The 23,340-nt window shown below is 49.2% G+C and overlaps 1 protein-coding gene across 4 annotated transcripts in view; it reads left to right on the top strand.

Annotated features, from left to right (window-relative positions):
* PXDN (peroxidasin) overlaps positions 1–23,340 on the top strand; it is a 115,776-nt gene that overhangs the window by 34,306 nt on the left and 58,130 nt on the right. For 3 of the 4 annotated variants that reach the window (XM_009183610.4, XM_009183609.3, XM_003908225.4), the window contains exons 2-3: positions 21,146–21,217; positions 22,311–22,382. Coding sequence is in view for 3 of the 4 variants with exons in the window: in XM_009183609.3 (XP_009181873.2) it covers positions 21,146–21,217; positions 22,311–22,382 (144 nt within the window). In the remaining variant the exon portion in view is untranslated. Of the gene's footprint in view, positions 1–2,311; positions 2,762–21,145; positions 21,218–22,310; positions 22,383–23,340 lie in introns of those variants that run through there. The other variant, XM_009183607.4, reaches the window with a different exon arrangement.

Genomic DNA, 23,340 nt, shown 5'->3' with positions numbered 1-23,340 from the left:
GTGCTGGTGGAGTGGGTGCTGGTGGAAGTGGGTGCGGTGGGGAGGGTGCCGGTGGAGAGAAGGTGCTGGTGGAGTGGGTGCTGGTGGAAGGGTGCTGGTGGGTGGGTGCTACAGGTGGAAGTGGGTGCTGGTAGGTAGGTGCTGGTGGAGTAGGTGCTGGTGGAAGTGGGTGCTGGTGGAGGGGTGCTGGTGGAGAGGGGGTGCTGTGGTGGGTGGGTGCTGGTGGAGAGTGGGTGCTGGTGGAGTGGGTGCTCTAGGGTGGATGCTGGTGGGAAGTGGATGCTGGTGGAACGGGTGCTCATCTAACATGTGTCACCCCCAAAGGCTTCACCTCCTATTACCACCACCGTGTGCTGCTGTCTCCAGCTGTCCCCCAGAAACGCTGCGCCCCCAGCAGCCTGGGTCTGGTCTTTAGATCCGTGTGCTGTGGTCAGACTTGAGCGAGCTCCTGCCCTCCAGGCTTGCACAGCACCTGAATTGATAGAAGTGGTCCACACCTAGCAAGTGGGCAGCAGACGGCAGCTGTTCTTCGGCGTGTTTCTCCTTTGACACAGTAGTGCCATTTCTGGGAACCTGTTTCATAAGTATATTAATACACATCACAGACGGGATGTACCGAAGCTCGTCATTGCAGGGCTGTTTGTAATAGTGCAAGGCTGGAGGAACCCAGATGTCCTTCTCTCCGCAGCTGCCTGTGCTCCTCTGGTGGGCTGGTAGCCGTGGGAAGAGCTTGCTGTGTGCTGTTGCATGTGGCCAGATACCATGGATGGGGCAGCATGAATCACAGAGATCTGTTTCTCACAGTTGTGGAGGCTGGAAGTCTGAGATCAAAGATGCCAGCAGGATTGGGTTCTAGCGAGGGCCTCCTGCAGGTCTGCAGATGGTGCCTTCTCTCTCTGTCCTCACGTGGCGGAAAAAGAGGAACACGCTCTGGGTCTCTTTCCCTTCCTACGAGGACACGAATGTCATGATGGGGCTTGTACTGAGGACCTCGTCTAAAGTGCGTGATCTCCAAAGGCTCCCCTCCTGATAACACCATCACGTGGGTGACGGCGGAAGGACTGATGGGAGCCGCCTCGCCCACCTCCCAGGGCCAGGCAGGTGCTTGGGCGAGTGCGTCGGGGCAGCGTCTTGTTCAATGGCCCTGACTTTGGAACCTTCAGAGTGTTTGAGATAAAGAAAGAGAAGCTTCGAGCTGGCTCTGGCTGCATCCCAGCCCCGCTGCACCCCAGCCCCGCTGTGGCTTCCATTAGAGGCCCTTTCCTCACCCTGTCTTCCATGGGGCCATGCACAGTGTCCGTTCGGCAAACACCGCACACCCTGCCCTCGTCAGATCAAGCACCCGCACTCTGGGGCCCTCTCTGACCTGCAGCCATAGCTACTCCCGGGCCTCCTCCTGAGGCTTCCACTGCAGCGAGTGCTGTGGTCACCTGCTGGGGCCTGGCTTCCTCCTCACCGAACAGCAGCGCTCATGGGTCTCTGCACCTGTGGTCAGCATTGCCCATGAACTGCAGATGTGCCGCGAACACCAATGAGTGGGCGGCGAGCACAGGGGCTGGGATGTTCTTTGCGGTTCCACGGATGGGATCAGAGCCAGGGCACAGCGACCGGAGCCTGGCTCCCGTGGGGAAGACCGGCCACCAGCTCTGTCCCTTGGTGAACTGGCAGCCTCAGATCATGCCTGTCACCGTGCTGTCTGTGAGATCGGGTGACACCATGGTCAAGGGTGCTGCAGGACTGTGTTTTGGAGCCAGGATTCTGCATCATCAGTGACTTCTTAAAAAAACTGTATTTGATAAAACCTGTACATGTAGAAAGGGTCTAAATGAACCCAGTCGGGCACACCGGACTCCATGTGCTCTTGGTGATTTGTGTGTCACAGAGTTAAGTGAGGTGATCCAAATTGATACCATAAAAGATGCCCTTGTTTCTATGAACTGGGCGTGCCCAGTGCCCGTGCAACTCGGAGGCCCGGGAGGGGAGGTTCCGTCCCACCGTGGCCTGGCGGTGAGGGCAGCTCAGGAGCTCTCACTGTTTCTTCCTTGTGGGGTGAGTCGGTGGTTCTGGATGCATGACTGCATCAGGGACCCCTCTCCCCTTCCTCTGCCGTCGTGGGTCAGGGTGGGACCTCTCCGATCTCTGTTCCTGAAGGAGGATCGAGAATCACTTGGGCTTCTTACGATTTTTGTCATTCTAGTCAGGAAGAGGCTTCCTGCGAAGGGCGGAGGCCGACTGGGTTCTTGGTTTTGGGTGGGATTGAGCAAAGCCTTCCATCCAGAGGGCCTCAGGGGCAAACTCCAGGCCCAAACCAGAGGAGATGCCTGAACACTAAGGAGCAAACCTGTTAAATCCAGGAGCCTTGTCCGCTAAAGCGTCCTGCTGAGTTGTAAGAAGCTTGTTTCCCCTCCTCACTAATTGTGGAACAATGGCAGGGACAGAGGGTGCATGATGAGACCTGGGCCTGCGCCAGGGCACATGCAGACAGCCACCCAGCCCCGCGATCCCAGCTCGAGCAAGGCCAGCTCCAAAGCAAACACCAGCTCCCGGGTTTACTTGGCGGGGAGGTGGGAGGAGAACTTGAGAAGCCCATTCATCCTGCAGCTTCCAGGCCTGGGCGTTCCCGCCTTGTTCCTTGGACTAAGCTCATTGTTCCAGCTGGAGAAGAGCTTGCTGAGGATCGCCTGCGTTTGGTTTCCCATCTCTCGCTTTGTGTTACTTTCCAGTGTCTTAAGAGTTCCTCTCTAGCCCTTAGGATGCTGACGTAAGTGTGGTAAAAGGTAGATCCTAAATGGGTTGCTCTTAAACGCTGGTGATTCTTCTTCGCTTTAGACAGTCACGGGAATTGTTTTAGGGGAGGGATATCTGCGGATTGTAGCTTTAGGCACCTTGGTACGAATCTCTCCTCTGCACTAGGTTTTAACAGAGAACCCAGAGCGTGTTGATTCCCTGCCTTGTGCAGGGAAATGTCTTCCCCTTTTTTGTTCTCTTCTACGCCGTTCTTGCGTCTTTGACAGCTGATAGCCCCTCTGCAGGGATTCATTTTGTTCCATTTTGGAAGACCTCCGGGCAACCTCGTGCTTCCAAAAATTTGGGTGAAAAGTGTGGGTTGATTATTTACACAAAAGTCAGACCTATCACAATTAAATCATAATTTCTTTCTGATTACTTCTGTTTGACAGTTTGATTTTCAGAAGGCATGGATGAGGCATCTGAGATTGATGAGCTGATTGGTGAGCACTGCAGCGCGGTCTCGGCTGTATTATTAGTGAGGAGGTGATATTTAGAGCTGATGGGTGAGCACTGCAGCGGTCTGACTGTATTATTAGTGGGGAGGTGATGTTTAGAGCTGATTGAACACTGCAGCGTGGTCTCAGGCTGTATTATTAGTGGGGAGGTGATGTTTAGAGCTGATTGGTGAGCACTGCAGCGTGGCCTCGGCTGTATTATTAGTGGGAGGTGATGTTTAGAGCTGATTGGTGAGCACTGCAGTGAGGGTCACCGACTGTATTATTAGTGAGGAGGTGATGTTTAGAGCTGATTTGGGCACTGCAGTGTGGTCATGGCTGCTATTATCAGTGGGGGAGGTGATGTTTAGAGCTGATTGAACACTGCAGCGTGGTCTCAGGCTGTATTATTAGTGGGGAGGTGATGTTTAGAGCTGATTGAACACTGCAGTGTGGTCTCAGCTGTATTATTAGTGGGGAGGTGATGTTTAGAGCTGATTGGTGAGCACTGCAAGCGTGGTCTCGGCTGTATTATTAGTGGGGGAGGTGATGTTTAGAGCTGATTGGTGAGCACTGCAGCGAGGTCCCGGCTGTATTATTAGTGGGGAGGTGATGTTTAGAGCTGATTGAACACTGCAGTGTGGTCTCAGCTGTATTATTAGTGGGGAGGTGATGTTTAGAGCTGATTGGTGAGCACTGCAGCGTGGTCCCGGCTGTATTAGTGGGAGGAGGTGATGTTTTAAGAGCTGATTGGTGAGCACTGCAGCGTAGTCTCGGCTGTATTATCAGTGGGGGAGGTGATGTTTAGAGCTGATTGGTGAGCACTGCAGCGAGGTCTCTGTATTATTAGTGGGGAGGTGATGTTTAGAGCTGATTGAACACTGCAGTGTGGTCTCAGCTGTATTATTAGTGGGGAGGTGATGTTTAGAAGCTGATTGTTGAAGCACTGCAGTGGTCACCATTGTATTATTAGTGAGGAGGTGATGTTTAGAGCTGATTGGTGAGCACTGCAGTGTGGTCTCGGCTGTATTATCAGTGGGGGAGGTGATGTTTAGAGCTGATTGAACACTGCAGCGTGGTCTCAGGCTGTATTATTAGCAGGGAGGTGATATTTAGAGCTGATGGGTGAGCACCGCAACACGGTCTCAGGCTGTATTATCAGTAGGGGAGGTGATGTTTAGAGCTGATTGGTGAGCACTGCAGTGTGGTCTCACTGTATTATCAGTGGGGGAGGTGATGTTTAGAGCTGATTGAACACTGCAGCGTGGTCTCAGGCTGTATTATTAGTGGGGAGGTGATGTTTAGAGCTGATTGGTGAGCACTGCAGCGTGTCTCGGCTGTATTATTAGTGGGGAGAGGTGATGTTTAGACTGATTGAACACTGCAGTGTGGTCTCAGCTGTATTATTAGTGGGGGGGTGATGTTTAGAGCTGATTGGTGAGCACTGCAGCGTGGTCTCGGCTGTATTATTAGTGGGAGGTGATGTTTAGAGCTGATTGGTGAGCACTGCAGTGTGGTCTCGGCTGTGTAGTGGGAGGTGATGTTTAGGCTGATTGGTGAGCACTGCAGGGGTCGAGCTGTATTAGTGGGAGGTGATGTTTAGAGCTGATTGAACTGCAGTGTGAATCTGACTGTATTATTAGTGGGGAGGTGATGTTTAGAGCTGATTGGTGAGCACTGCAGCGCGGTCTCAGGCTGTATTATTAGTGGGAGGTGATGTTTAGAGCTGATTGGTGAGCACTGCAGCGGTCTCAGGCTGTATTATTAGTGGGGAGGTGATGTTTAGAGCTGATTGGTGAGTACTGCAGTGTGGTCTCAGGCTGTATTATTAGTGGGGAGGTGATGTTTAGAGCTGATTGGTGAGTACTGCAGTGTGGTCTCGGCTGTATTATTAGTGGGGGAGGTGATGTTTAGAGCTGATTGGTGAGTACTGCATTGTGGTCTCAGGCTGTATTATTAGTGGGGAGGTGATGTTTAGAGCTGATTGAGCACTGCTTGATCTCAGAGCTGTATTGATTAAGGAGGTGATGTTTAGGAAGCTAGTGGTGAGTACAGTGTGGTCTCGGCTGTATTATTAGTGGGGAGGTGATGTTTAGAGCTGATTGGTGAGAATTACTGCATTGTTGTGGTCTCAGGCTGTATTATTAGTGGGGGAGGTGATGTTTAGAGCTAATTGGTGAGTACTGCAATTCAATGGTCACCGGCTGTATTGATAGTGGGAGGTGATGTTTAGAGCTGATTGGTGAGCACTGCAGCGTGGTCTCAGGCTGTATTATCCAGTGAGGAGGTGATGTTTAGAGAGCTGATTGGTGAGTACTGCAGTGTGGTCTCCGGCTGTATTATTAGTGGGGAGGTGATGTTTAGAGCTGATTGGTGAGCACTGCAGCGTGGTCTCCGGCTGTATTATTAGTGGGAGGTGATGTTTAGAGCTGATTGAACACTGCAGTGTGGTCTCGGCTGTATTATTAGTGGGAGGTGATGTTTAGAGCTGATTGGTGAGCACTGGCAGTCTCAGGCTGTATTATTAGTGGGGGAGGTGATGTTTAGAGGCTGATTGGTGAGCACTGCAGCAGCGCGGTCTCAAACTGTATTATTAGTGGGGAGGTGATGTTTAGAGCTGATTGGTGAGCACTGCAGTGTGGTCTCAGGCTGTATTATTAGTGGGGAGGTGATGTTTAGAGCTGATTGGTGAGCACTGCAGCGCGGTCTCGGCTGTATTATCAGTGGGGAGGTGATGTTTAGAGCTGATTGAACACTGCAGTGTGGTCTCAGGCTGTATTATTAGTGGGGGAGGTGATGTTTAGAGCTGATTGAACACTGCAGTGTGGTCTCGGCTGTATTATTAGTGGGGAGGTGATGGCTCAAAGCTGATTGGCTTCTGACAATGCCAGCGGGACGTAAATTCTGTGACTTGCAGTTGTGATTTAAGCAGCTGTTACTGCAGCAGTCTCAGGCTGTATTATTAGTGGGAGGTGATCTTTAGAATGGTGGTGAGTACTGCAGTGTGGTCACCGGCTGTATTATCAGTGGGGAGGTGATGTTTAGAGCTGATTGGTGAGTACTGCATTGTGGTCTCGGCTGTATTATTAGTGGGGAGGTGATGTTTAGAGCTGATTGGTGAGTACTGCAGTGTGGTCTAGAGGCTGTATTATTAGTGGAAGTGATGTTTAGAGCTGATTGGTGAGCACTGCAGCGTGGTCTCAGGCTGTATTATCAGAGTAAGGGAGGTGATGTTTAGAGCTGATTGGTGAGCACTGCAGTGTGGTCTCGGCTGTATTATTAGTGGGGGAGGTGATGTTTAGAGCTGATTGGTGAGCACTGCAGCGTGGTCTCCGGCTGTATTAGTGGGAGGTGATGTTTAGAGCTGATTGAACACTGCAGTGTGGTCTACGGCTGTATTAGTGGGGGAGGTGATGTTTAAGAGCTGATTGGTGAGCACTGCAGCGGTCTCAGGCTATGTTATTGAAGTGGGGAGGTGATGTTTTAGAGCTGATTGGTGAGCACTGCAGCGGTCTCAGGCTATTATTATTAGTGGGAGGTGATGTTTAGAGCTGATTGATTGGTAGTACTGCAGTGTGGTCTCGGGCTGTGTGTAGTGGGGAGGTGATGTTTAGAGGCTAATTGGTGAGTGCTGCAGTGTGGTCTCAGCTGTATTAGTGGGGAGGTGATGTTTAGAGCTGAGTTGGTGAGTACTGCATTGTGGTCTCAGGCTGCATTATTAGTGGGGGAGGTGATGTTTAGAGCTGATTGAGCACTGCAGTCTCAGGCTGTATTATTAGTGGGGAGGTGATGTTTTAGAGCTAATTGGTGAGTACTGCAGTGTGGTCTGGCTGTATTATTAGTGGGGAGAGTGATGTTTAGAGAGCTGATTGGTGAGTACTGCATTGTGGTCTCAGGCTGTATTATTAGTGGGGTGATGTTTAGAGCTGGTGGGTGAGTACTGCATGGTCACCGTGTATTATTAGTGGGGGAGGTGATGTTTAGAGCTGATTGGTGAGCACTGCAGAGTAGTCTCGGCTGTATTATCAGTGGGGGAGGTGATGTTTAGAGCTGATTGGTGAGCACTGCGAGGTCTGGCTGTATTATTAGTGGGGAGGTGATGTTTAGAGCTGATTGAACACTGCAGTGTGGTCTCAGGCTGTATTATTAGTGGGGAGGTGATGTTTAGAGCTGATTGGTGAGCACTGCATGGCCGTGGTCTCAGGCTGTATTATCAGTGGGGAGGTGATGTTTAGAGCTGATTGAACACTGCAGTGTGGTCTCGGCTGTATTATTAGTGGGAGGGTGATGTTTAGAGCTGATTGGTGAGTACTGCATTGTGGTCTCAGGCTGTATTGATAGTGGAGGTGATGTTTAGAGCTGATTGGTGAGTGCATTTGTGGTCTCAGGCTGTATTAGTGGGGGAGGTGATGTTAGAGCTGATTGGTGAGTACTGCATTGTGGTCTCAGGCTGTATTATTAGCTGGGAGGTGATATTTAGAGCTGATGGGTGAGCACCGCAACACGGTCTCAGGCTGTATTATCAGTAGGGGAGGTGATGTTTAGAGCTGATTGGTGAGCACTGCAGTGTGGTACAAACTGTATTATTAGTGGGGAGGTGATGTTTTAGAGCTGATTGGTGAGTACTGCATTGTGGTCTCAGGCTGTATTATCAGTGGTGATGTTTAGAGCTGATTGGTGAGCACTGCAGCGTGTGAGATACCGGCTGTATTATTAGTGGGAGGTGATGTTTAGGCTGATTGGTGAGCACTGCAGTAGTCACCGGCTGTATTATCAGTGGAGGTGATGTTTAGAGCTGATTGGTGAGCACTGCGTGGTCTCAGGCTGTATTATTAGTGGGGAGGTGATGTTTAGAGCTGATTGGTGAGTACTGCAGTGTGGTCTCAGCTGTATTATTAGTGGGGAGGTGATGTTTAGAGCTGATTGGTGACACTGCATGAGGTCACCAAACTGTATTATTAGTGGGGAGGTGATGTTTTAGAGCTGATTGAACACTGCAGCGGTCTACCGGCTGTATTCAGTAGTGGGGTGATGTTTAAGAGCTGATTGGTGAGCACTGCAGTGTGGTCTCAGGCTGTATTATCAGTGGGAGAGTGATGTTTAGAGCTGATTGAACACTGGCGTGGTCTCCAGAGCCTGTATTATTAGTGGGGTGATGTTTAAGAGCTGATTGGTGAGAGCACTGCAGCGGTCGGCTGTATTAGTGGGGGAGGTGATGTGTTTAGAGCTGATTGGTGGGCAGCTGCAGCAGTCTCAGGCTGTATTATCAGTGGGGAGGTGATGTTTAGAGCTGATTGGTGAAGCACTGCAGGCGGTCGGCTGTATTATTAGTGGGGGAGGTGATGTTTAGAGCTGATTGAACACTGCAGCGTGGTCTCAGGCTGTATTATTAGTGGGGAGGTGATGTTTAGAGCTGATTGAATTTTGTGATCTCAGCTGTATTATTAGTGGGGTGATGTTTAGGCTGATTGGTGAGCACTGTGGCGGTCGTGTATTATTAGTGGGGAGGTGATGTTTAGAGCTGATTGGTGAGCACTGCAGCGGTCACCGGCTGTATTATTAGTGGGGGAGGTGATGTTTTGGGAAGCTGATTGGTGAGCTGCAGCAGTCTCTCAGGCTGTGTGTCAGTGGGGGAGGTGATGTTTAGAGCTGATTGGTGAGTACTGCATTGTGGTCGGCTGTATTATTAGTGGGGAGGTGATGTTTAGAGCTGATTGGTGAGTACTGCAGTGTGGTCTCGGCTGTATTATTAGTGGGAGGTGATGTTTAGAGCTGATTGGTGAGCACTGCAGCGTGGTCTCGGCTGTATTATCAGTGGGGGAGGTGATGTTTAGAGCTGATTGAACACTGCAGCGTGGTCTCAGGCTGTATTATTAGTGGGGAGGTGATGTTTAGAGCTGATTGAACACTGCAGTGTGGTCTCGGCTGTATTATTAGTGGGGGAGGTGATGGCTCAAAGCTGATTGGCTTCTGACAATGCCAGCGGGACGTAAATTCTGTGACTTGCAGTTGTGATTTAAGCAGCTGTTACTGCACTTGCTCCCTGGAGGACTTGATATGACATGGAGGCAGGACTGTGACCCAGTGAATACCAGGCAGCCAGTGGGACAGGGAAGCCCCAGCTTCCCGGATAGATCTTTCGGTGCTGGACAGACCAGCTCCCAGTTGTGTAGAATAACGCAGGAGCTCCTAACTCACTGAAGGTCGGAGACGCTGGGACGGTCTCTGGGTTTGAGAATCCAGGATTCGGAGGACGGGGTAGAACTTGAATCCAGCATCCAGTCGGATCCAAGTGCTCGCTCTGACTGAGGTCTGGAGACCCTGAAGAAGCTGGACCAGAGAAGACAGTAGCCTCAGAGGGGTGTCTAAGCCACGTGGACGCCTAAACGGCCCTGCCCGGGAGCCTGAAGTGCCTGGGTGAGGCCATAATGGATGGAGAACTGCTCCTTGCAGCTGCACACTCCATACGGGAAACTCCCCAAAAGGGCTGGTGACACTCCACGCGTCCCAGGCCGTGGGCAGCCACACCCTGCATCCCAGGCAGCCACACCCTGCATCCCAGGCCGTGGGGAGTTACACCCTGCAGCCTGCGTCCCAGGCCGTGGGCAGCTGCACCCTGCACCCTGCACCCTGCATCCCAGGCCATGGGGAGCTGCACCCTGCACCCTGCATCCCAGGACGTGGGGAGTTACACCCTGCACACTGTGTCACAGGCTGTAGGCAGTTGCACCGTGCACCCTGCGTCCCAGGCCGTGGGGAGCCGCACCCTGCATCCTGTGTCCCAGGCCGTGGGGAGTTACACCCTGCACGCTGCGTCCCAGGCCGTGGGCAGTTGCACCCTGCACCCTGTGTCCCAGGCCATGGGGAGCCGCACCCTGCACCCTGTGTCCCAGGCTGTGGGGAGCCGCACCCTGCACCCTGCGTCCCAGGCCGTGGGCAGTGGCACCCTGCACCCTGCGTCCCAGGTCGTGGGCAGCTGCACCCTGCATCTGGGCTCATGGGGAGTGGCACATGGCTGCCTCCTACACTCGCCCCTCCCAACCCCAGCCTTCATGGAGGGAGTGTCTTTAGTGGGTCATGTGGGTTTGGGAGTAAACTGAGCCGTTCTGTCTTGCCCTGTTGTCTTTTTTCTGTAACTTCAGTTAATTTTTAGTTGGTTACCAACTAGCTCCTGTGTGCATTCTCTTGTTACATCCTCAGAATACACCAATGGATAATGCATCGTCTGCTTTTATTAATATAATGTGATAATGGTTGATTCCCAAGACTGTATGAAAAGAAAGTAAGTCTTGGGATCCCCCAAATCGCTAAGTTAAAGGGAAGAGTCAAGCTGGGAACTGCTAAAGGCAAACCAAACCTGCCTCCCATTGTATTCAAAGCCACCCTTTGCTCACTGGGACATGCATATCTGATTGCCTTCTTTGGAAAAGATGGTCAGAAACTCAAGACAGTGCAACCGTTGGTCTCTTACCTGCCTGTGACCTGGGAGCTCCCTCCCCTCTTGGAGTTGCCCCCCCTTCACCTGGAGTTGTTCAGCCTTTTCTAGACCGAACCAATGTTCATCTTACATATATTGACTGGGGTCTCATGCCTCCCTAAAATGTATAAAACCAAGCACTTTAGGAGTCCGAGGCACGTGGATCACCTGAGGTCAGGAGTTCAAGACCAGCCTGGCCAACTCGGTGAACCCTCGTCTCTAAAAATACAAAAAATTAGCCGGGCGTGGTGGCGGGCGCCTGTAATCCCAGCTACTCGGGAGGCTGTGTAGCAGGACGAGCCGTAGACAAAGCTCCTCAGACACCAAGTTAAAGAAGGAAGTGGTTTATTTGGCCGGGAGTATCGGGCAAGACTCCTGTCTCAAGAGCCGAGCTCCCCAAGTGAGCAATTCCTGTCACTTTTAGGGGCTGACAATTCTAAGGGGGTCCGTGTGAGAGGATTGTGATCGACTGAGCAAGCAGGGGGTACGTGACGGGCTGCATGCACCGGTGGTCAGAGTGAAACAGAGCAGACCGGGAGGTTTCACAATGTCTTTTCTGTGCAATATCTGGAATCTATAGATAACATAACCGGTTAGGTCAGGGGTCGATTAACTACCAGGCTTAGGTCAGGCAGGCCCAGGCCTGGTTTCGGGTCTGGTTCCTTGGTTTCGGGTCTGGTTCCTAGGCGCCGGGCTACCTGCCTTTAGTTTCGCTTCTCTTTCCTTTTCTGAGTATAAAACAGTATAAAACAATATGAGAGGGTCTCTCTCTTCCCTCAGCTAAGGCAGGAGAATTGTTTGAACCTGGGAGACAGAAGTTGCAGTGAACCAAGATCATGCCAGTGGACTCCAGCCTGGGTGACAGAGCAAGACTGTGTCTCAAAAAAACAAAAAACAAGGTGTGCCCTGAAGACATTGGACATTTGTCGTCAGGACCTCCTGAGGCTGTGTCATGGGCATGTTCTTGACCTTGGCAAAATAAGCTTTCTAAATTGGCTGAGACCTGTCTCAGATATTTGGGGTTCACACATATCACTGGGGTGGCATCTGTGACCCGCAGGAGAGTCAGGCTCTGTCTCCCCTTCTCTCTCGGAGCAGCTCCTGGTTCTGTCCATGCAGCCCTGGTAGGGCCTGCTCCAGGCCGAGTCTGTTCCCTGTGTCCTGGAGGAAGCCTCGGTGACAGGGGACCCTGTGCCGGGGGTGGGGGTGTCACCTGTGGAGGAAGGGCAGGGGGAGAGGATGAGCAGGCCCCCACTTCTCGTTGCCTGGAAGCCGAGATAGATCTTCACTCCACCCAAGCCTCCTCTACTCCTTCTGCCTTCAGGTATTTGCGATACTCCAGGATCCCCCAAGAAATGACCCTCACAGCCAAAGGATTGAGGCCAGGTTTCTTTAGCTGAGGGGCAGGCAAGTCCTGACGAACGTAATTTGATCTCATTAATGGTATTAGTGGGTGTCTTATGTCTTAGCTCTGTTCAGGCCTCTCTGAGGAGCCATGGGTGGGGCAGTCTATAAACACAGCAGCGGGTACCAGTTCACCCCTGCAGCTCTGGAGGCTGGAAGTCCAGGATCAAGCACCAGCCAACTGGGCCCAATTCCGGGCCCTGTCCCCTCCATTGAACAAGTTTCCTTTCACTCAGGCTTTCACCATTCCATCCTCCCATTCCACTACATCACCAAGTCCTCCTTTATTCCACTAGAACTCCATTTCACTGAACCCAAACATTCCCCACCATCCACCCCATCCATTTATCCACCCCGCCCCATCCATTCCCCATCCACCCCGGCCCCATCCGCACCCCCGCCCCATTCCATGCCCCGGCCCCCATCCGCACCTTCCACCCCATCCCATGCCATCCACCCCGGCCCCATCCGCACCTTCCATCCACCCCGGCCCCATCCACTGCACCCCAGCCCCATCCACTTTCCTTCCACCCCATCCCCTACTCATCCATCCCCCTACCTTGAGCCTGCTTCTCTTTGGGGCTCCCGTTCCACCTGGGAGTAGAGCATCCTGAGGCTTCACACTCACATGGGAGTCCACCTCCAGTGGTCCCTATCTCCTTCCTCCAAAATACCCTTGCCCTCCCACTCTGGTATTTCTCCCGACTGCCCGGTGCAGGCTTGAAACTTGTCCGTGCCCTTCATGTCACTGTGGCCACCTGCTCGGGTGGCTCAGGTCGCATCTGTTAAGTAGAGAAGCGAGTACATTACGAAGTCCTAATCCTTCACAGACTTCGGTGGGCCCCGTGAGACTTCCTGACATGCAGCCCAAGTGCATGGATTTACTCAGCCCCGTGGTAAAGCAGTGCCATCTGTAACCCCGAGGACGCAAGCCCTGGGTGTTCCTTCAGTGACGAAAGGCAGTCCTTAGTACGAGGCACTGAAGCGATTTTAGGTCAGGCAAATGTTCATGGAAAACCACATGGCCTGGCTTTGGGATGCGGCTTTTCAAACTCCCCCAGCCTCCCACTTGCAGCGAGACTGGGATGGGGAGGTAGGACTCAGCCTCCCGCCTTTCCCAGCGGGGCTGAGGTGGGGGCTTCTGTCCTGTATTCATCCTGGGAGAGGGCGTGGGGCATCGGTTATAATTCCGACCTTTAAAATCAGTAAAGCGCTTTGCATATTTGCTCCTCTGAAGCAGCAGTCTAAGAGCCTTTGCGTTGTATTGGTTTTTTGTTGTTGTTGAGACAGTCTCGCTGTGTCACCCAGGCTGGAGTGTAGTGGCTCGATCTCAGCTCACTGCAACCTCTGCCTCCCAGGTTCAAGCGATTCTCCCACCTCAGCCTCCTAACTGGGATTACAGGCGTGCGCCGCCACGCCCAGCTAATGTTTCATATTTTTAATAGAGACAGGGTTTACCATGTTGACCAAGCTGGTCCCTAACTCCTGACCTCAAGTGATCCACCCACCTCGGCCTCCCACAGTGCCTGGCCTTGCTTGTATTGCTGTGTTCTGTGTGTTCTCACTGCTGAGCAACACGAATGACAAAGAACCACAATGTCATCACTGTGATTTACTTCAGGACGGCACATTCGTGTTGAAATCCTGTGCCTTAATGAGGAGCTTAAAATGAAGATACTTCTGCCATTAGCTTCAAGATGATTTTTAACATTGTGATCCAAATGTGATCAAAAATCTTAGGTAACATGTTAAGACGCACAAAATACTTTAAAAAAAAATCCAGACAATGGCCGGGTATGGTGGCTTATGCCTGTAATCCCAGCACTTTGGGGGGCTGAGGTGGGTGGATCACCTGAGGTCAGGAGTTTGAGACCAGCTTGGCCAACAAGGCGAAATCCTGTCTCTACTAAAAATACAAAAATTAGCCAGGTGCAGTGGCACGTGCCTGTAATCCCAGCTACTTGGGAGGCTGAGGCAGAAGAAATGCGCCTTGAACCTGGGAAAGCGAAGTACAATGTTGAATCACACCACTACACTCCAGTGAACAGAAATGAACTCTGTATTAAAAAATAAATAAATAAAAATAAAAATGTAGACAATAATGATAAAGTCACAATAAAAAAATATTGAGAATAAAGACAATTCACCTCTGAAATACATAGTTTGTGGGGAATATTTGCAGGTAACTCCTGGCTCTTGTTAGTTAGAAACAGGCCTATATTACATGACTAGCACAAGAAAGAACAAAAGGCAAGAGTTCTCATCGCCACATCATGAAAGTAACTTCTTTTTTGAGACGGAGTCTTGCTCTGTCACCCAGGCTGGAGTGCAGTGGCGGATCTCCGGCTGCTGCAAGCTCCGTCTCGGGTTTCACATGCATTCTGCCTCAGCCTCCCGTGAACAGGACTACAGGCGCCTACCACCTCGCCCATGGCTAGTTTTTTGTATTTTTTGGTAGAGGCGGGGTTTCACCGTGTTAGCGGGATGGTCTCGATCTCCTGACCGTGATCCACCGTCGGCCTCCCAAAGTGCTGGGATTACAGGCTTGAGCCACCGCGCCCGGCCGAAAGTAACTTCTTAAATTTTGATGCCCTGACATGAGTCAATTTTCATTCCATAATTGAGATAATTTTGGTTTTCAAACTGAACAATATGGTGTGTAACTTTGAATTTGTTGGCAAATTGGCAAACTCTTATTTATGTTGTTGTTGCTGTTTTTTGGTGAGATGGAGTTTTGCTCTTGTTGCCCAGGCTGGAGTGCAATGGTGCAATCTCGGCTCACTGCAACCTCCACTTCCCAGGCTCAAGCGATTCTCCCACCTCAGCCTCCCGAGTTGCTGGGATTACAAGTGCACACCACCACGCCTGGCTCATTTTTTGTATTTTTAGTAGAGACGGAGTTTCACCATGTTGGCCAGGCTGGTCTTGAACTGTTGACCTCAGGTGATCCGCCGGCCTCGACTTCCCAAAGTGCTAGGATTACAGGCGTGAGCCATCACCACACCTGGCCAAATTCTTAATATTTTATATTTAAAAATGGATTCAAACACATCTGAGACTTGCATATGGGAAAAGTCAAGATTGTTTTATTTTAAAAATCAGTATTATGGAAGGTATTGTAATAGAATAAACTGTATAAAACGATCTTTAATGACTGCTTTTTAGAATTCATAACTTTGCCATGATTCAATGAAGCATTTCCGAGCGTTCTGTGCATTTTAGTTTACTGTGAAAGGGAATCTAATGACAAAAATCCCTGGAGGGTGTCAGATTAAAACTTGGATCTCCAAGCTTCCTTTTAGTTCTAACCTTCAACTCTTCTGTGGTTCTGCAGTGACTTGTGATTTTCATATTGAGTGTAAACCTGTACTTTGATGTTTCATTCCAAACACTACAATTCTCAACATTTTTTTTTTCCTGGTAGGATTTTTATACATTAAGATTTGAGAATAATGGAAACATTAACAACAAAACAAAAGGAAACACAAAAACTACCCTAAAACTCCTTGATTTGAACTTCACTTGCTTTTTAAATGTAAAATGTAAATGAATCTGTGTTCTGTTTTTGAGACTCTAAATTGAAAAATTCATAGTTCATGCTTAATAGTTATTGCAGGCTTCTCTTTAAACTTGAGAGGGCTTGTGTTGGCGTCCACGTTCCCTAAGTAGGTCAGAGGCAGCGGCTCTGCTCTAACACTTGGGAGAACTCTTGAATGTAAGTGGCAGAGTCTGGTGGACTCTACCTGGGAAGATTAACCTCTTGAAATGCCTTCAGTGAGAGCAGTTTTAATGCTGAGAAAAGAGCCCTGCGCTGACTCTAATTGCATTTCTAGTTCTGCCACTTACAGACTGACTGACTTTAGGCAAATTACCTGATCTTTCTTAGTTTCTAAATTCCGGTTTGTCCAGAAAAGGGATTTCTTCTAACCTGGATCTCATTCTCTCCTCCCTTCCCTCAGTCAGCCACCTTCATGTGCTCTGCCTTAGTGTGCTTAGCCATTTCCTCAGGATGTGCCTTTGTCACTCTGAAGTAGGGGGTGACCTTGCCCTACTACCGTGGTCATTTCTGAGAGCTCTCGAGGGTTCCCTGTACACACCGATCTTCTCCAAGCGCAGGTGCTGCTGCCTAGCTCAGAGGTTGCCCCAGATGCGTGCTTTGTGTGCTCAGTGAATGAGCTGACAAGACCCACTGGAATTGCAGGGGGTGTTCACGATGGATATTTACAGAGGTTTGCTGTTTATGAAGGACTTTTCACACATAAGCTCTTCATCCTTCTGTGACCTTGTTCACTGCTGCTTACGGTCATTGGCGCTTTATGGTTTAGGGCCCCAGGCTTTAGAAGGGATGTACCCCTCGTGCTTACCCAGGCAGGGGTGTGGCATTTTTAATCACAATCTCCTGGGGCTTTGGCCTTGGCTTCAGCAAGAGTTCATGGATGCTCTGTCTGATGTTAGCCCTCAGTGTTCATCTGTGTTCCGCTTGCTTTAGTAATCATGCCACTTACAGTTTCCCGGAACTTTCTAGAATCTGTCTCTATGCTCATCATGCCAACTTACTTCATGGAGGGAGTGCCAGAGCCCCTTGCTTGTTGGCAGAAGTTATCCTGCGGCTGCGGAGGGCAGGTGACCCAGTGGTCTGCCTGTTGGCATGTGGCACACAGCTAGGGCCATGCGACCACATTTGCCTAGGGTCCCTCTCCAGCCCCCGCAGCCCCTTCGGGAGACATTACTGCAGGAGGACCGGGTGGGAGCACAAAGCCCCAGGGAAGAGCCAAGGAAGACTTGTTGAAGTGCTCTTTAAATCTTCAAAGTTTGGGCAAGTTTTTTTTCCCCCAGTTAGGATTATTTGTGGAACTATTTATTATGATTGTTAAAATAATAATTCTGTTTGTCAAGTTGTTTAGTCATATGTAGGTGCATAATGCAGGGATCAAATGCCTCCCAACAGTCTTATTCTGCCCAGACATGTGCAAAGGTTATTTTAAAAGTTGTAAAATGGGGAGCACTTATATGTGGCACTTAAATTTAAGCACTTTTTAATTGGAGAGTTTAGCTTTACATTTATTGTAAGCTTTATGTCAGTGATGACCAGTAAGTTAAGGATCAGACGTGGAAGAAATGCAGAGGAAACGAGCAAATGCCTGCTACTAGTGTTTATGTGTTTGCATGCGTGTGCAAATGCTTTTCCTATATCTACTCACACGCACACTTAAAACTATACATAATGTGGCCGGGCGCGGTGGCTCAACCCTGTAATCCCAGCACTTTGGGAGGCCGAGGCGGGTGGATCACGAGGTCAGGAGATCGAGACCATCCTGGCTAACATGGTGAAACCCCGTCTCTACTAAAAATACAAAAAACTAGCCGGGCGTGGTGGCGGGCGCCTGTAGTCCCAGCTACTCGGAGGCTGAGGTGGGAGAATGGCGTGAACCCGGGAGGTGCAGCTTGCAGTGAGCGGAGATCGCGCCACTGCACTCCAGCCTGGGTGACACAGCGAGACTCCGTCTCAAAAAAAAAAAAAACTATACATAATGTGTATTTGCATTGTGTCTTCAGCATTCCCGAAGAACAATGACTTCCAAACTTTACCTTACTTAGAATCGCCTGGAAATCTTATTAGAACCCACATTACTGGGACCCACTCCCGGAGTTCCTGATTCTGGAGATTGGGGGTGGGGCCCAGAATTTGCTTTTGTAACAGGCTCCCAAGCACTTGTGCCATCAAACAGTGCTTAGCGGAATCCTGGCTGCTCTGTGGAGGGCAGATCCCTCCTGACCTTTCTAGAATCTTGCCAGTGAGAAATATTCAGGCAAATATCAGCCCTTGCATTTGTCTTCATGACCTCAAAGTTGGGGTTCATATTTGAAACAAACATTGGCTTCCTGTGTCTGTGGTGTCTTCGTGCCCTGAGCTTGTCTCTCGGGGATGGAGCCACAACAACCTGGACCCTGTGCCCTTTCTGTTGCTCTGGAACAGGAGGGTTTCTGAGGCAGCTCCAAGTCCCCTCCTGTAACGTGTGCAGATGTAGCTGTGTTGTAAATCATCCCACCCAAACACACGCTCCTGTTTGGTGACAAATCTTTCTAGCTCCTTTCATGTGCTGTGGTATCAGACAGAAAATGTAAACACACACACATGCAGATGAATGTGTGCGTGTATAAATATTGGTGTATGAGTGTTTTTTCATCCTGTTCCTCAGATTAGATCATTTCTAATGTTGAGTAGCTCCCAAGTCCTCTCCCCTCTGCAGTATTCAATATGTTAAGTCCATCCAATGAGCTTTTCATTTCAGCTATCATATTTTTCAGTTCTAGAATTTCAGTTTGTTTGTTTTTTTTTATTGTTTCACTTTGTCGCCTAAGATAACCCCCTTTGCAGTAAAGGGGACCCTCTGTTTTACCCTCTTCATAGTAGAAGTCTTTTTTAGTGGTCTGCCTAAGAACGTGGTGGGAGGTCTAACTGCTTGTGAGCAGGTTGTGAAATGGTCCCCTTAACCTCGACCAGTGCCATCCCACAGAAATATGGTGAGACCTACTTATGTAATTTAACATTTTCTGGTCACTTCCTGAAAAAATTAGAAACAGTTAATTTTAAAAATGTTTTATTTAACTCTGCATGCCAGACTTGTACATGTTTCAGCATGCACTCAATATAAACTTTTATTGAAGATGTATTTATGTTCTATTTGTTTGTAGGAAGTCCTTGAGGTTCAGTGTGAGTTTTGCACTTTTACTCAACACTGGCCACCTCTCAGGCGCTCAGACCCAGGGCACAGGGCCTTGTGTGTGGGACAGCACCTCTCTGTCCGTCACTCTAGAGGTTTTTGGTGGCACCGACTTCAGATCTGGGGAAAGGCCTGCGTGTCGTCGGGAGGGTGGTTTTGCAGCTCTTCCTGCAGTCTTCCAGGCTCCAGGAGCCAAGTCCATATCTTGCTTTCCAGCTTCCACGCTGTTGCCGCTGCCTCCTCTGTGCCTTGAGTGTGGGTTCCCATGGGGGAATGAGGAGCCAGAACAAGTGGGGCTCACTCTATCCTCTGCTCTGGACGAGCAGCTTGGTTTCTGGATTAGCTGTGGTTGGGGCTGATTTCTGCTCTAAGCCGTGATGCGTGGCTCAGCCTTCCAGAACAGCCCTTCTTACCTGTTCAAATGCTGGGAAGCCCCTCAGCTTGCTGTGTCTCGGGTACAGGAGCTTCTTTGCAATCATTTGTTTATCCCGAAATTGTAGCTGGTCAGAATTCTCTCCTAATCTGTACTTGATCTGTGTTTTCTGTACTGAATGAGTGAGCATCCTGGATGACTGCTTTCCCCTCCCGTGTCTTCCTCCAGCAACACCTCCCAGTTTCGGTGCCTCTGACTTTCAGCAGCTCCTATGTGGACAGTACGTGGAGCCACTAGTGGTATTCTGAGTATGAATGTAAATTAAAATCTCATCTGTTTAAAAAGGAGCATGGCAGTGCAAGGGGAGGGTGCGTGTGAGGAGACTGTTGGTGGACAGTGGCTATCACTGAGGAAAGCGAACCCGGGTGTGAGGGCGCAGTGTGGAATGATGCCCAGGAGAGCCGGATGGGCAGAGGGGAGCCGCCTTCCCCTTCTCCTCCAGGAGAACTTGACCCACAGCATGGGGCGGCCCTGGGAGGGACACATTTAATTCGCTGACCTCTAGGCTGGACGCTGTTACTGTCAGTGACACAGATAGTTTTTTCGAAGTATCTTGTTGAACCGTAAACTAGAACTTAGTTTGTAGAACATAAACTAGTTCTGCAAACTACTGACAGTGATTGGTGTAGGGTAATCAGATTCCTTAGAAGGTCATAAATATTTTCTGTTATGATACCCTAATGCCCTGACCTTACCTATGATACCCTAATGACCAAACATAGTCACGTCTGAGGCCCTGGGGGTGAGCCCAGTGGATTTCGGGAGACACAGTTCAACCCGTACCAATCCCTGCTGGACGATATGAAAAGGGACTGGACCTGTGCGTAAGGAATTTTAATTTTCCTGAGTATTTGATAAAGAAATTGGTCTTTCTGTTTATTTTTCAGTGGTTTCTATACTTGTTCAATTTAATAGTTTTAATTCAAGCTGGGATGGGCAGTCTACAAGGGTAGAGCGGACGCCTCTGCATGTCTGCACTTCCCGTCGCTGCCTTCAGGCCTCTGACCTGACTGCCTGTGCTGCCCGTGGCCAGTGGCCTCCATGGTCAGGGCCTCCCAGCTTGCTCTGCCTGATGCTGCTGCCCGCGGCCCGTGGCCTCCGTGGTCGGGGCCTCCCAGCTTGCTCTGCCTGAGCATCAGATCATCAGGAATCAAAGTGTTTCTCCTTCCAGCACCAGATTCAGTCTGTGTCGATTCTGGTGTGCTCTCTGGTCTCTCACGGGCTATTTGGATCCTCTCTCCACCCCCGAAATATAAATAAATATAAATAAATAACAGTGGAAGTTTAATTTAATGAAAATACCTGTTTGGAACCATTAGGGTAAAACCCATATGTGAGAAAGCCTATTTTCCCAGTTAGCTGAATTCACTGTCGTGGTTTTGAGACATTCAGTTTAAATCTCATGAAGGTAACACTTGAGGTCATTGACTAAGGAACAGCCTAATTCCAGCTCATGAAATCACTGGAGTAAACTCTAAGGTGTTTACTCAGTTCCACAGCTGGTGCGACTCTCTTCTTGAATGTCATCACACCTAACCTGTGTTTATTATCCTAAGACTTATCGACATGACATTTTCCAGTGGTTTACCAAAGATAGGGTGTTTAGGTAGTTTATGTAATTTTTCTCCCCATAATTACTGTTTTTAAAAATTCTGTAGTGTGAGACTGTTGTTCCATCATTCAGATAAGTTACTAGCCTCAGTGTATTATTCATACACTTATTAGCCTCAGTGAAAAAGACGACTCATTTAAGGAGTGAACTGGATGGTTGAATATTTTAAATGCGTTGTCACTGTTTTGAAACTGACTAAGAACAGCAAAGGTGTAGTGGTGTTTATAGATTTTTTTTTCACATAATAATACCTTTCTTGTTTCTTCACAGAGATCTTCGCTTTAACAGAATCAGAGAGATCCAACCTGGGGCATTCAGGCGGCTGAGGAACTTGAACACATTGTGAGTGGAAATATTCTATTGGAAACTAATAGAAAAATAGAAATCATTACATTATTTACCTGTGGGTAGAACTCATCGTCCACAATCAGTGGGCATGGGTGGGGAAAAGTAGAACAGAAAAGTGAGGCTGAAAAATGCACCTGAATGCCAGGATGGTGAATGCCAGGACGGTGAATGCCAGGACGGTGAATGCCAGGACTGTGGCCACTGTGTTTCTCGTCTCATGGCTGTGTGCCTGGCCGTTGCATGTTGATTGGGACCCATGCTGACCGACCGCAAAACTTGTCCCTGCCTTCATATGGGTCACTTGCTCCAGAATCACTCTGCCCTTGCTGGGTCAGGCTGACCTCTGTGTGCTCCTGCACCTCCTCCGTGGCAAGGTTGAGCAGGACAGTGCTGCTTCTGAGTGTGGAGTGGACTGAAGTGAGGGTTCAAGGCAGTCCCATGATGCCCGGAGGGAGCAGGCAGGGCCAGGTCCAGTGTTGCTGTGCAGACCTCCGGCTCTGCAGGGCACGCCCAGTGCAGTGGAAGCTGGTTCCCTTCTGCACCAGGACTGAGCACAGTGGCGTAAGGGCAGGGTCGTGGGGAACATGGGACTGCCTGGGCCACCTGTCCACTGTTGACCCTGGAGAGCAAGGGGCCTGGGGCCTCTCACCCCAGGCCCTTGTCTGTGCACATGAATGGAGCACGGGCCACAGGGCCCACCTTTCCTGGCACGTCTGTCTGCCCACACCACCCTCCCACCATGACTGCCTTAGCACTGGCCACAGTCCTGGCTAAAACAGAAAACCTAAGAGACAGCAGGATAAAGATACAAACTCCCTTCCGTAGGAGAGAAGGAATTTTTTCTCCACCGTATCAAAAGGTGGTAACTGTGGAATACAGACAGCATTGCAGAGCAACTTTTCCACCATGGTGGTTAAACGCTAAAGCTGTGTTTTGTCCTGTGAATTCAGCGTTCATTGAATGTTGATGGCAAGTCTGTAACTGAATTGTTACATGGCCTTTTCCAAGGCTGTCGGAATGTTTTAACACAACTTTGAAGTTTGTTTTCTGTTGTTTTTTAAAATTCTTATTGACTCTTGTTTCATAGGCTTCTCAATAATAATCAGATCAAGAGGATCCCTAGTGGAGCATTTGAAGACTTGGAAAATTTAAAATATCTGTAAGTTAATGATCAGTTCTTTAACCTAAAAGCTTACGGTATCTAGATTACTTAAAAATAGAGCTAAATTTCATGCTGTTTATGAATTATTATAAATATATTCATTTAAAAGAAGTTTTATTTTCAGAAGGTGAGTAAAAATTTAGCTGGGATTATAAAAACAGGTTGTCATTGATACAAAGTGCTACATTATGTGATTTTTAATGTTTCATCACTAAGCCTTAGTAAAGTGGATTGCATAAAGTTAAAATGCACAGCCTTTGAAAATCCCTCTAGAAATAATGATGATGTTTCCAGAGGGGAAAGCGATGCTAAGTGAGTTGCCGATACGAACAGCTGACAGATGTGTTGCAGAATATCAGCTGTCAGAATAGTTTCCAGTTGTCATTCCTGCTGCAGGTGACATGTAAAATCGGAATAACTCACCCGGTGCAATGTCACTCATTCCTGCAGGTGACATGTAAAATCGGAATAACTCACCCGGTGGAATGTCACTCATTCCTGCAGGTGACATGTAAAATCGGAATAACTCACCCGGTGGAATGTCACTCATTCCTGCTGCAGGTGACATGTAAAATCGGAATAACTCACCCGGTGGAATGTCACTTATTCCTGCAGGTCGTCTTGTCTTCCGCTAAGTGATTTCACCTCTTATTTTTGTGTGAATTTTATTTCACTTTTAAAAACTGAGTTTAATCTATTTGTTTTCATTTAACACATCTTTTGCTCGTTGAGCTCAGTTTTGCAGTTTAGGAAATGAGCTTCCTGGTTTAGTCTCAGTCACACACATACTTGCTATAAAATTGGAAAGGCTGAAGAAAAACAGAGTAGAAGGGTGTGTCATGTGCTTTTAGATTATTCTTGTAAGACTTAGTCACTTTCCAAAGAGAGCTATTTTTAATAAAAATTATTTATTTCAGCCATTTTTATTGGAAGTTTTTATCATACGTGAACCTAA

Source organism: Papio anubis, chromosome 14 (genome assembly GCF_008728515.1).
Source record: "Papio anubis isolate 15944 chromosome 14, Panubis1.0, whole genome shotgun sequence".
Lineage (NCBI taxonomy): Eukaryota > Metazoa > Chordata > Mammalia > Primates > Cercopithecidae > Papio > Papio anubis.
The sequence above is the reverse complement of the archived record's forward strand: the minus strand, read 5'-3'. Positions and strand labels throughout refer to the sequence as shown.